The following is a 14,400-nucleotide window of genomic DNA, read 5'->3' as shown; positions in this document are numbered from 1 at the left end:
CACAGTGAATCATTTGAGTCAGTTCTGTCCAGTGATTAATTCAGTCCGTTCTTTCAGTGAACCATTTGAGTTATTTATTTCACAGTGAATCATTTGAGTCAGTTCTGTCCAGTGATTAATTCAGTCCGTTCTTTCAGTGAACCATTTGAGTTATTTATTTCACAGTGAACCATTTGAGTTATTTATTTCACAGTGAACCATTTGAGTTATTTATTTCACAGTGAATCATTTGAGTCAGTTCTTTTACAGTGAATCATTTGAGTCGGCTTGCAAATCAATATGAATTCAATTTGTTTGCTGATCCTTCTGAATTGTGCCATTATTAATGCAACATCTCACATTTCTTCTGTTTATTATAGGGTGGCATTCTGAGAACATGTTGCTATAACAGGATCAACAAGCATGTCATTGCAATTTTTCCTCAATTGCGGCAAAAGAGAAAAACTGTAAATGTAAATGTGTATATTTTGTCGCTAGTGCACTAGCATATAATTGACCACCACAACACTTTATTTTTTTTATTTATTAAACTTATTTTTTTTGATAGCACTGTTATTATTACATACAGGCACAACTCTTTCTTTGCCTGCTTGCTTTACTGTAACTCTTGAAACTAATTAAACCGGAAAATATGATTCCAAACTCTGAGGCTTTGCTGCACATGTAGATTTTTTTTTTTTTTTATTTGCAGGCTTTTCCTGTTGTTGCGTTAGAGCTGGGCCACCTGTCTGCTTGATATATATGTTTGTAGTGCGATCAGTAGTGTTTTCCTGCTGAACACAATTGTGCTTAGTTCTTTTCTGTAATAAGTTTGACAGATCGTTTAGTTCCAGTTGAGGAAACAAGTTCTAACCAAACTACACTTTCAAAAGGAAGGATCCGTCAGAACCAAAAACTTGTATAGTCGTACCTCATTAGAACCACCATCTATTATTTTTGATATACCCCTATATTATCTATGTCATATATAACACATATGATTAATGTCTCCTCTTTCCTGTAGGGAACTTCCCAATGATCAGTGATGATCTGGTGAACTCGTATCATCTGCTCCTGTGTGCTCTGGATCTGGTTTACTGCAACGCACTCCTGTGCTCTAGTCGTAAAGATCTGCTCAACCCAGCCTTTAAAGGTCACACACACACACACACACACACACACACACACAGGCTGTCATAACTATAGCTTTCATTCTTTCTAAAACACCAAAGTGAACCTTGTCCTGTGAGATCAGTTGTCCAAACTCTAGGAGATGGCAGAAGGTCAAACAAACATTAGTTTGTGTGTGTGTTTTGTGCACAGGGTTGCCTGAGGACTTCAACAGTAAAGATTATAAGCCAGGCCCAGGCTCATTATGTTTCATAGAGCAGCTGTGTGAGCTTCATGATGGTCTGGTGCTGGAGGCCAAAGGAGCAAAGGAGCATTTCTGGAAACCCTTCATTAAGAAACTCTTTGAGCGCAAGGTACTGGAAATACACTAACGTTAGGCCCCGATATACTCACACTCTAAACACTAATTCAGTGACCCTGTTCCCACAACTGAAATCTATGGTTGCAAGACAAAAAAAAAGACAAAAGTTATTTAATTAAACATTAATTAAACTTAATATTGTGTGTAATTTGAACTCAAATTTCTGTGTTAACTGATTTATTAACTTAATATTGTGTGTAATTTGAACTCAAATTTCTGTGTTAACTGATTTTTGTTTTAACCCTTAATCGTCCCTCAAGTAGGGTTTACGTTTGAGTCCCTTGGGGTCAGATAGACCCCAAACTTTTACAGAGCGATTGCATAAGGAAATATACATTTTTTACATGCCAAACTATATATCATTTTTTTTATTTACTTCTCAACTATACATTTATGCTGTGTTTTTGTGGGTATTTGGTAGTTTTTTACCTATTTACTGCACAAATACTTAACTATGTCATACATTGGCTCATTAAAAATTATTTTTTTTAATGAAAAAATCACTTGAATGATGATCTTAATTAAATATAAATAGTTTTTGGACATTGCTCTATGTGTTAGGGATAGAATACCGCCATCTGTAGGTTTGTGGAAAAACTTTAGGAATTATAGTTAAAGAGAAAGAGAGTGCAATGACCACATTATCCACTAGAGGTCCATAGGGAACACATGTGTGTGTTTGTGTGTGTGTGCTTGTGTGTGTATGAGACAGAAAGTTTGTTCCACTTTGTGTTTATGCTCTAGGACCAGATCTTGATATAAATGTAGACATTTTCAGATTTATACTGGATTTAGTTTTTTTTTTTTTTTTACAAACAAAGTGAAAAAAAAAGCATTTTTTACATTTTCCCATTCATTGCCAAAATCTAAAAAATGCTCCAGACACCTGTGTTTGTGTGTGTGTGTGTGTGTGTGTGTGTGTGTGTGTGTGTGTGTGTCTGTGTGTGTGTGTGTGTGTGTGTGTGTGTGTGTGTGTGTGTGTGTGTGTGTGTGTGTGTGTGTGTGTGTGTGTGTGTGTGTGTGTGTGTGTGTGTGTGTGTGTGTGTGTGTGTGTGTGTGTGTGTGTGTGTGTGTGTGTGTGTGTGTGTGTGAGTGAACATGCTTGTTCCATATTGCATTTGTGCTCAAGTATTAGTCCTTCATTTATGTATGAATATCTTTCAGATTTATGCCAGTTTTGTTGATTTTATTTGCCAATTTCAATAAAAATACTCTGTTGCAGTCACACACATGTGTGTGTGTGAATGAGATAGAAAGTTCGTTCTACTTTGTGTTTATGCTCTAGGACCAGACCTTGATATAAATGTAGAAATTTTCAGATTTATACTGGATTTAGTTAATTTTTTTTGATTAAAAAAGTGAAAAAAAAACGTTCGCATTCATTTTCAATGTGGGGTCAATCTGACCCGAGGGACTTAAGCGGTAAGTTTTTTTTACACACCTTTAGAACAACCAAATCAAGCCCAGATTTTTTGTGCATGTTTAGATAGATTATTTAGGAAAAGTCACAGAGTCTCATGGCCCTGAGATGAAGGGAACAGTTTTTTAAAAATGGAGGAAAAGTCCAGTGGGGTCAGCTGGACCCCAAGGGCCGATTAAGGGTTAATTAAGTTGGATGAACTTAATGAAATTGTCTTGGTAAGTTTGGAAATTGGGTAGTGGATTTTTTGTTCCCAGCATTCTTTGCATAGGACTGGATAAGGAGAATAAAGTTTACTTGCTAAATATGTAAATATACATGCTAAATAAGTTGCAAATAGAGTTCGCCACGAGCCAATGGTAGTTTGAAGTTGTTTACCAGCCGAAGCGGAATTTTCCGGAAAGTTTGCTTTGGGAAGCTGTTTCGAACTCCGGAAACAAACTTAATTTTGGCCTGATTTTGGTCGAAATTACATCACATCAGTTCGTCCTTCGATTTCGCTTGAAGTATATCGGGGCCTTTATGATGTATGTCAGGACAGCCTCTTCAAGTTTGAAGTCAACCTGATATCAAAATGGACTTTTCCAACATATTTCACTGAATATTCAGTCACGTTAAATATGATGCAAATGATGTTTCATGATGTCTTTAAACTGGCTTTAAATAGTATTATAATTTGCTTTTATTAATATTGTTTGGTGAAGTATATGCCATTTCACATCTTGTTCCCTGTCACAGATTTTGAAAGGAAAAGAAGACACGCTGACAGGATTTTTGGAGCCAGTGAATTTCGGTGACAGTCTGTAAGCATCTCTTTCCAGTTAATCACTTAATCCACATGAAGCTTCTTAAACATTTCTCCTGTAGGTTATCTCCTCGCTCTCTGTCTGTTTCTTCAGAGCTTCTCTGAACCGTGTGTATGAGGAACATGTGTTATCCTCCGGTTCTCTGGATGAGAGAGTATTTCTGGGAGAAGCGGCCAGAGAAGACATTGGGACCCCAGGCCCTTGTTTCTCTGAAGGGATTGAGAACCAGGAACAACTGACCAACCCCCTCCAGAACTCAATGACAGTATGTGTGTCGTACAAACACAAACAAATACATTCACATAATGTTAATTCTCAACAATGAACAATGATTTGTATCAATAAATGTGTTTGTTTTACAGGCGTCTGCTCTGAGAGTGTGTACTCCTTTGACAGGACGGAGGTACGTGCCGGAGAGCAGCGTGGGTACCCCCGTCTCCATGGCCATGCAAAGTGTGGGCCGTCTGCACACGCTGCTGACAGGATTCAAATACAGACCCAGCGTGAAACTCAGAGACATATTCAGGTGATCCCAAGCTAGGTTCTGTGTTAGTCACAATCTGCAACCCACAGGAAGCAGAGCCCCTGTATGTACAGGCGTTTCACTGGATTCACCGCAATCACAGTTCACTGGAATCACATTTGAATGGAATCAAGTGGAATGTTCTTGTATTGATTCTAATGAACTGTGATTCCAATAAACTTCACGACTATAACCTGTGTTAGTCTGGGATTTCAGTTATTGCAATCAACTATGATACTAGTCAAATGTGACTCTAGATATTCAGGAAAACTGATTCCTGGGATTTCACTTAATTTTCAACCCAGTAATGAGTGATACCAATTATTCTACTGAATTCTTAGTACAATGGGATACCACTGATTCCAGTGAACTGTGATTCAGTAATTCTGGTGTATTCTGATGATAATGATTTCAGTAAAATGACAAGAGTGATTGCAATGAACTGTGATTCAATGATTCCAGTGAACTGTGATTCAGCGATTCCAGTGAACTGTGATTCAGTGATTCTGGTGTATTCTGATGATAATGATTTCAGTAAAATGACAAGAGTGATTGCAATGAACTGTGATTCAATGATTCCAGTGAACTGTGATTCAGCGATTCGAGTGTATTCTGGTTACAGGGATTCCAGTAAAATTACACAAGTGATTCCAGTGAACTGTGATTCAATAATTCCAGTGTATTCAGATGATAGGGGTTCCGGTAAAGTGACACATGTGATTTCAATGAACTGTGATTCAGTGATTTCAGTGAACTGTGATTCAGTTATTCCAGTGAACTGTGATTCAGTGATTCCAGTGTATTCAGATGACAGGATTCCAGTAAAATAACACAAGTGATTCCAGTGCACTGTGATTAAGTTTTTCCAGTGTATCCAGATAACATGGGTTCCAGTAAAACGTGACAAGTGATCCCAGTGAACTGTGATTCCGATGTATTCAGATGACAGGGATTCCAGTAAAATGTGACACAAGTGATTCCAGTTAACTGTGATTCTGTGATTCCAGTTTATTCTGATGATAATGATTTCAGTAAAATGACACAAGTGATTCCTGTGAACTATGATTCTGTGATTCCAGTTTATTCTGACGACAGGGATACCAGTAAATTGTGACACAAGTGATTCCAGTGAACTGTGATTCAGTGATTCCAGGTTATTCTAATGACAGGGGTTCCAGTAAAATGTGACACAAGTGATTCCAGTGAACTGTGATTCGGTGATTCTGGTGTATTTAGATGATAATGGTTTCAGTAAAATGACAAGAGTGATTGCAATGAACTGTGATTCAGTGATTCCAGTGTATTCTGGTGACAGGGATTCCAGTAAAATGACAAGAGTGATTCCAGTGAACTGTGATTCAGTGATTCCAGTTTATTCTGATGAAAGGGATTCCAGTAAAATGACAAGAGTGATTCCTGTGAACTATGATTCGGTGATTCCAGTTTACTCTGATGAAAGGAATTCCCTTAAAATGTGACACAAGTGATTCCAGTGAACTGTGATTCAGTGATTCCAGTGTATTCAGATGACAGGATTCCAGTAAAATGACACCAGTGATTCCAGTGAACTGTATTTCAGTGATTCCAGTGAACTGTGATTTGGTGATTCCAGTGTATTCAAATGACAGGATTCCAGGAAAATGACACCAGTGATTCCAGTGAACTGTATTTCAGTGATTGCAGTGAACTGTGATTCGGTGATTCCAGTGTATTCAAATGACAGGATTCCAGGAAAATGACACTAGTAATTCCAGTGAACTGTATTTCAGTGATTGCAGTGAACTGTGATTCGGTGATTCCAGTGTATTCAAATGACAGGATTCCAGGAAAATGACACTAGTAATTCCAGTGAACTGTATTTCAGTGATTGCAGTGAACTGTGATTCGGTGATTCCAGTGTATTCAAATGACAGAGATTCCAGTAAAATTACACTAGTGATTCCAGTGAACTGTGATTCGGTGATTCCAGTGTATTCAAATGACAGAGATTCCAGTAAAATGACACCAGTGATTCCAGTGAACTGTGATTCGGTGATTCCAGTGTATTCAAATGACAGGATTCCAGTAAAATGACACCAGTGATTACTGTGATTCAGTGATTCCAGTGTATTTTGATGACAGGGGATCCAGTAAAATGACACAAGTGATTCCAGTGAACTGTGATTCCAGTGTATTCTGGTGACAGGGATTCCAGTAAAATGTGACACAAGTGATTCCAGTGAACTGTGATTCAGTGATTCCAGTTTATTCTGATGACAGGGATTCCAGTAAAAATGTTTTACCAAAGTTTGCGGTGAACTTGAATTCTAGTGATTTTGATTGCAGTGATTCCAGTGACCTGCGACGTGATATTTGTATAAGTGATATTTGCTGTGCACTGGAATCACTAGTATTTTCTGTTTAAAAAAAACACAGATCTTGTGTAAGAGACCCCAGTGAGTCCATAGCAGCAAGGCTGAAGGATATGTCAGAGATTTTTCTTCAGAATTATGAGGGAACAGGAGAGGAGAACAAGAATCTGGCAAGAGGTGTGCATCTTTATGCTTTATTTTTTTCTTATAATTTCTTCCATTTGTAGCGAATGACTCTTTCCACAATTCAAACACTGATATCAAAAATGTTGGGGCATCTTGTTTTACAGATGTTGCAGTGAAGTATTTTTGTTTGGCTGAGGCACTTTATTACAAATCACTGGAAGTGATCGTCAACCAGGAGAAGAAAAGGCTTGGAGACACGGACCTGTCTGTAGGTTTCATATTAAGTTCAAGCGTAAATCACACAATGTGCCCTAAATAAGCCATGAATGTAATGTACACCTTACTGCAAAACTACTGAACATCAGCTGCACACTTCAGTTAATTATGTATGCTGAATGTGTTATCATGTGTCTCAGGGCATTCTAGAGCAGGACGTATTCCACCGGTCACTGATCGCCTGCTGCCTGGAAATCGTCATCTTTTCGTATAGACCACCGGGAGAGTTTCCCAGAGTCCTGCAAATCTTTGATCTCCCCGCTTATCACTTTTACAAGGTAGATTAATATAAAGAGATAATAACCATTAAAATGGTATGCATTCATTGATAAGAGTCAGAAGCCTCTCTGTCTCGCTCACAGGTGATTGAGGTGTTGGTACGGGCGCAGGAGGGTCTTTTCCGGGAGGTAGTCAAACATCTGAACCATGTTGAGGAGCAGGTATTGGAATCCTTGGCGTGGAAAGGAAACTCCCCGCTGTGGGAGAGCATCCGAGAGGCCAAGAACTGCGTTCCTGCCTGCCAGGAGGTCAGAACAATATAACTGCTTATGACCATATAAACATGATCAGTGACTTTCACTTGTGAATAAGAAAGTACACTTTAGCATAAGTTTAAAAGGAGTACATAAATCATTTTATTTAGAAGAATATGTTTAATTGTCAACTGAAAGTAAGATTTTATGACACTTAATTGCATGTTAATTGTTTACATTTATATAAAATTTAATTTTTTGAACTTTAGAGTGCTTTTTGAGCCACTTATGTAGGACTGAATTATACACTAACCTAAAGGATTATTAGGAACACCAGTAACATTTTTCATTAATGCAATTATCTAATCAACCAATCACATGGCAGTTGCTTCAATGCATTTAGGGGTGTGGTCCTGGTCAAGACAATCTCCTGAACTCCAAACTGAATGTCAGAATGGGAAAGAAAGGTGATTTAAGCAATTTTGAGCGTGGCATGGTTGTTGGTGCCAGACGGGCTGGTCTGAGTATTTCACAATCTGCTCAGTTACTGGGATTTTCATGCACAACCATTTCTAGGGTTTACAAAGAATGGTGTGAAAAGGGAAAAACATCCAGTATGCGGCAGTCCTGTGGGCGAAAATGCCTTGTTGATGCTAGAGGTCAGAGGAGAATGGGCCGACTGATTCAAGCTGATAGAAGAGCAAATTTGACTGAAATAACCACTCGTTACAACCGAGGTTTGCAGCAAAGCATTCATGAATCCACAACACACACAACCTTGAGGCGGATGGGCTACAACAGCAGAAGACCCCACCGGGTACCACTCATCTCCACTACAAATAGGAAAAAGAGGCTACAATTTGCACAAGCTCACCAAAATTGGACAGTTGAAGACTGGAAAAATGTTGCCTGGTCTGATGAGTCTCGATTTCTGTTGAGACATTCAGATGGTAGAGTCAGAATTGGGCGTAAACCGAATGAGAACATGGATCCATCATGCCTTGTTACCACTGTGCAGGCTGGTGGTGGTGGTGTAATGGTGTGGGGGATGTTTTCTTGGCACACTTTAGGCCCCTTAGTGCCAATTGGGCATCGTTTAAATGCCACGGCCTACCTGAGCATTGTTTCTGACCATGTCCATCCCTTTATGACCACCATGTCCCCATCCTCTGATGGCTACTTCCAGCAGGATAATGCTCCATGTCACAAAGCTTGAATCATTTCAAATTGGTTTCTTGAACATGACAATGAGTTCACTGGACTAAAATGGCCCCCACAGTCTCCAGATCTCAACCCAATAGAGCATCTTTGGGATGTGGTGGAACGGGAGCTTCGTGCCCTGGATGTGCATCCCACAAATCTCCATCAACTGCAAGATGCTCTCCTATCAATATGGGCCAACATTTCTAAAGAATGCTTTCAGCACCTTGTTGAATCAATGCCACGTAGATTTAAGGCAGTTCTGAAGGCGAAAGGGGGTCAAACACACTATTAGTATGGTGTTCCTAATAATCCTTTAAGTGAGTGTATTTAAATATTATTGTAATTACACATCATTTCATTTCACATCAGTCACGTCATTTCTTTGTTCCTTGACGAACACAAACTTTCTTTGTTAATGTGCAACGTGAACATTGATCTGCATTTAAAACCCCTTGTCAAAGAGTCACACGATAACTACGTCATAGCGACGACATACCACACACCCCCTTACGGCATTGGTCCAGCCTTTAGTTCACACAGGGCGCGTTCCGAGACTGATCCCAGCAATGTCCCGGAACGTGTTTGCATTCACACAGAAGGCACTCTAGCAATTCTATGGCAATTTTCTGGGATCAATGCTGAAAGGGGCTATAAATTAGGTATTATTCGACAGCTTAAACACTCAAAATTCATCCTCTGAATTTTTGTTTGAAATTTGACATTGTGTTACCATGGAAACACTACTTTAAAACATTTTAGCAGTCTCCTCCCCCTAGTGGGTGGTGTCATGTTTCAAATTTAGCTAAATTTACCACACAATTTTTGCAAATTTTACTATTTTTAAAGTTTTAATAATCTTGAAAAAAACGCATATCGTTGCACTGAGACCCAATATTCTATATTTGGCCACAGTGTTGTGATAGAAGTGATACTGAGACAGAAGTATGAATATAAATATAACATTTGTGACAGGAGAAAGCATTTAAAAAAATCAGTGTAAGGGTCGCCCAGTGGCTATTTTTGGGATAGCACATAAAATATCTCACAGGAACCTCTTTTTTTGTGATATCAACTTTAAATTTGGAACACATCTTGGTTAGACATATAGCTTAGATTTTCTAGCAATTTTTGAGTCCAAATTATTTAGTAAAATATATATTTTGTATTAAAAAATTTAGTGCAATACATTTGCTGTACAGTAAACTTAAAATATATTCATTTTAAATGTAATTTTAAATAATGCACTATATTTAAAAATATAATCAAGTAGGTGTATGTTAGTCAACACATCAAAATAAGTGTACTTCTTTAAAGCACGACAAAAGATTATTAAAACATAATGATTTAAATTGTACTTTAAAGGTGCGGTATGTAGTATTGATGAGGATCTATTGACAGAAATGCAATATGATATGCATAACTATGTTTTCAGTGCAGTATAAAGACCTTAAATAATGAACCGTTATGTTTTTTTTACTTTAGAATGAGCCATTTCTATCTACACACACCGCAGGTCCCCTTACAGTGAAATCGCCATTTTGCGCCGTCATGTTTCTACAGTAGCCCTAAACAGACAAACTTCTCTACAGAGCGCTAGTCACTCTCTGCTCTCTCCGACAATGACATTTTGTCCTGTCAGCCACCGTAGCTTCTCCGAAAGGGAGGGGTGAGCGGTGTGTGATTGTAATTCACAACTTCACCACTAGTAATTTACACACTGCACCTTTAAAATAAAACTTTTAATTTGACATTATTACAAAGTGCACTTTTTAAAGTGTGTTAAGAAAGTGTACTCGCTTTAAAGTACATGGCCTCCAATTTCATTAATATTATATTAGCTGCAAGTACAGTTCTTTTAAAAAGTATACTTTTAAGGTTTGTATTACACTACAAGTGCACAATTAAGATGTAAAACTTACTATTACTATTCCTAAATATTAGAATAAAGTGTGTGCTAATGATATCTACAGACCTTTTTTTTTTTCAGAAAATGGAAAAAAGTTGATATTAGGGTTACAATGCACATGATATTATGATGGCTGATATGAATAATCATATGTAACATAACAGGTAATGCCTCCTCAACACCTGGAGGACGGTTCAGGAAGCAACGCACACACTCCGAAAAAGAGTGAGTTCAGCAGTAATATCGCAGGAGCAGTTAAAGGTGACTTATTTTGAATGAAACAAGCACCATGACTGAACACATGATGATTTCTATAGACATTCATTGAAACAAACCCAAATTTTCGTATTACAATATGTTGTTTCTCTTCCTCCTCCAGGAGTTTCTCCGTCCCCTACATCTCTCCATGACCGATACAGCTCACCCCCCACTGGCACGGCCTGTCGTCGCCTCTTTGTTGATGGAGAAACAACATCTGAGCCTGCTCAACCTGTCAAAGTGTCCCAACCGTCTCTGGTCAGCCCCATCCCAGCCGGACAGACTGTGGTCACCATGGCAACAGCTACCGTCACAGCAAACAACGGCCAGACTGTCACCATACCTGTTCAAGGTGTAAAATCTGCGAAACCATCAATTTATCAACAGTAACCATATGAATGTGTTAGTCAGTAGGTGATGCCACAAAAAACCCCGCTCTGAGCGATCGTGGAGCGAGAGAAATCACAGATTATTTGACTTGACCCTGGCAAACAACTCAAACCCTGGTCTAGAACACCGCAATGAAACGTCTCAGTGCTGTAACATTTAATATCATTTTAATCATGACAACTCTATGAATAATTTAGCATGTTAATGGATACAACCATATTAATATATTTGGCCTTGACAGTCAAGATCTGCTATGCACATTGGCTGCTGTGAGCATGTAAGATATGCTGCTGCTGCTGCTGCATAAATAGATATACATAAATCCCGTAGCAGCAGGTGGAGCTGGGGGAGGTGGAGGGGTACAGAGAAACTCTGATGACCTAGCTTACACCGGACACTGAACCAGATTGAAATATTGAGCAATAATCTCATTGGCTGCAGGATAAGCAGAGGCCAATCAGCTTGTGCCATTTAGTAAATTATGTGATTGCTTGCAGATTGCATGTGAAGCCTGCGCCAGCTAGAGTTTCATGACTGAATTAGATATAATATGATTAGTAGGGGTGTAACGATATATCACGATATAAAAATGTGACGATATGTATCATTAATGGAAACAATATGATTTGCGATATTGAGTTGTTTTATCCAAGGCTCAACTTGCTGTAGTCGGCCTGTTTATAAGGTATAATTCACCCAAACACAAATTTACAAATGTACCACAAATGTTAAGTCTGTCATCATGTGCTCACCATCATGTGGTTTTTCGTTTAACTTCCAAACACAAATTTTAGATGGTTCATTCTTATATGTATAGTGCATTAATAGCAGGAGAGGCGGGACATAGCGAGCACCGGGAGAGAAGGATGACTGCATTGAAAATCGCTACTAATGCTTGAGGGGAAAAATGAAAATTTACGGAAGTTTACAGTGGCATTATTGCATTAAACGACTATGGCCCGGTCCACACGAAGCCAGAGCTTTCCCTATCCAATCTTTTTTTCCCCTCGTTTCAAGAAATATCATTGTACACACGAGAGCATTGAAAACGGCTCAAAACGATGTAGTATACATGCCAGACCAATAGGTGGCGCTGTAATTCTACCACAGAAATACACTAAAAAGAGTTGTGGCTAGAAGAGGTACAGCAATGGCCAGAAGTGAGGCAAAATCTCACAATAAAATAAAAATAAATACATTTGCTACTTACCAAATGTGTTTTATTAACTCCTACACCTACCCCAACCCTACAATAATGCAAATACAGTAATTAAATGACGAAATATTGATGTGCGCATGCCCAGTGCCTGTAGTTGTATCTCTTCTAGTCTCGCCCCGCGCAGGACGTGGTGTGATGACATCACCGTTTCACAAAATATACGGATTGGCTGTACACACGAAAACGCAAGGGTGTCGTTTTCAGATTTATCCACTCTGGGACCCGGTTTCAAAAAAGATCGGTTTCATGCTCCCAAAACGCCGGATCCGTGTGGACGAAACGCTAATACGGTACAAAATTTTAACGTATACAGCTAAACGCGTCTCCGTGTGGACGGGGCCTATATATAATGTTGAATATAATGTATAGTAATGCAATGGGGGAATATTTGTGCATTTTTATAATAATACACTAATAATAAAAAAAACCTCTTCTTTATTTTGGCTTAAAATATCAGGATGCATATCGTATCGTGAGTTCAGTATCGTGATTTATATCGAATCGCGACACGAGTGTATCGTTACACCCCTAATAATTAGTGCTGTCAAAATTACATCGTTAACGCATGCAATCAATTTTTTCAGTTTAACACGAAAAAAAAATATTTAACGCAATTCACGCAGCATCCGTTTTTTCATGGGTTAGCATTACATCATGATCACGCTCTTATTCATGCAAATGCTTTTAAACCATTCAAGCGTGACAAGACAGAAGAGAACGCGCTGTCTGTGAATGTCCTGACTATGTGACACACACAACGCTCAGAAAGACACGCCCCAGTATCACGAACACAGACAGCGCACCAGAATCCAGCTCTTTTTTCGCGCTTGAATGAACAATAACACACAGAATTATGCCAAAATGTCTGAGTATCCTCATAAGAGCAGTCTTGCATTAGTCAAAAAACGTCTTAAATGAACGTGAGGAGTTGTGAGGAAATGAGATATGCATCAGATCCGTGTCATATTCGGCAGCGGCAGATCTTAAAGGGACAGCAGCCTAATAAACCAGTGTCTGTGATTCTGTCATTAATGTTAATCAAAAAACAAAGGTAACTTTAATTGTAGCTTTAATCAGGATTACTCTATATTTCATTTATTATTTATGCAGTGCAGACTGTTTGATATCGTCAATTTCTGTATATTTCCTCCCTGTTAGGTGTGATGATTGCTTTAAGTTCACTTAAATTAAAAGTTATTATTTAATTACAATTATAATGTGACGTTGGATTTCTATATTTCATGATCATCAGTATCCGTATTGGTATCAGTGATACTGGACTTCATTCATAAAAAGATGCGATTAAAACAAACATTTAAAATATACTGTCTTTAAGTGGTTTCTACATTAATTTGGAGAGTAACTGTGAAATTATTGCAATATAAAAATATTAAAAACTGTTGTTTTTAATTGCGATTAATCATGACTCGGGATGTCATGATACCCAATATATACTCAGGAGTCGGTACTACAGGAATGCTGGTATCGTCACATTTTTAAAATTTCAGTACTGACTAAGTACCAAAGTACCGGTACTTTTGACATCCCTAATCGTGACTAATTACAGAAAAAAAAATGTGATTTGTCTTTTAATCGCTTGACACCACTAAATTTTTTATGTAATATAATATAAATTTTGGACCCACTTTATATTAGGTGGCCTTAACTACCATGTACTAACATTTTAATTAATCATTTGATACATTGCATTTATTGTGTACATACATGTTTTTACATTGTACTTACATTTTGAAAAATACCTGTATGTAATTACATCTGTAATTAATTTCTGTAGTTACATTTGTAATTACATAGTTGACACTTCCCTTACACCTAACCCTACCCTTAAACTTACCCATAACACCACACCTGTCCCTAACCCTACCCTTAAACTTACCCACACCACCACACCTGTCCCTAACCCTACCCTTAAACTTACCCACACCACCACACCTGTCCCTAACCCTACCCTTAAACT

General features: G+C 38.3%; 1 protein-coding gene across 3 annotated transcripts in view; it reads left to right on the top strand.

Moving 5' to 3' along the window:
* rbl2 (retinoblastoma-like 2 (p130)) overlaps nucleotides 1-14,400 on the top strand; it is a 49,719-nt gene that overhangs the window by 20,891 nt on the left and 14,428 nt on the right. For all 3 annotated transcript variants that reach the window (XM_079809423.1, XM_079809422.1, XM_079809424.1), the window contains exons 5-15: nucleotides 1,004-1,132; nucleotides 1,303-1,463; nucleotides 3,630-3,694; nucleotides 3,791-3,962; nucleotides 4,060-4,223; nucleotides 6,636-6,748; nucleotides 6,862-6,965; nucleotides 7,114-7,251; nucleotides 7,336-7,500; nucleotides 10,720-10,816; nucleotides 10,935-11,165. In XM_079809423.1, the coding sequence (XP_079665549.1) occupies nucleotides 1,004-1,132; nucleotides 1,303-1,463; nucleotides 3,630-3,694; nucleotides 3,791-3,962; nucleotides 4,060-4,223; nucleotides 6,636-6,748; nucleotides 6,862-6,965; nucleotides 7,114-7,251; nucleotides 7,336-7,500; nucleotides 10,720-10,816; nucleotides 10,935-11,165 (1,539 nt within the window). The remainder of the gene's footprint in view (nucleotides 1-1,003; nucleotides 1,133-1,302; nucleotides 1,464-3,629; nucleotides 3,695-3,790; nucleotides 3,963-4,059; nucleotides 4,224-6,635; nucleotides 6,749-6,861; nucleotides 6,966-7,113; nucleotides 7,252-7,335; nucleotides 7,501-10,719; nucleotides 10,817-10,934; nucleotides 11,166-14,400) is intronic.

The sequence above is a fragment of the Gobio gobio genome, assembly GCF_949357685.1.
Source record: "Gobio gobio genome assembly, chromosome: 25".
NCBI classification, from domain to species: domain Eukaryota; kingdom Metazoa; phylum Chordata; class Actinopteri; order Cypriniformes; family Gobionidae; genus Gobio; species Gobio gobio.
This window is presented reverse-complemented; position numbering and strand designations above follow the sequence as displayed.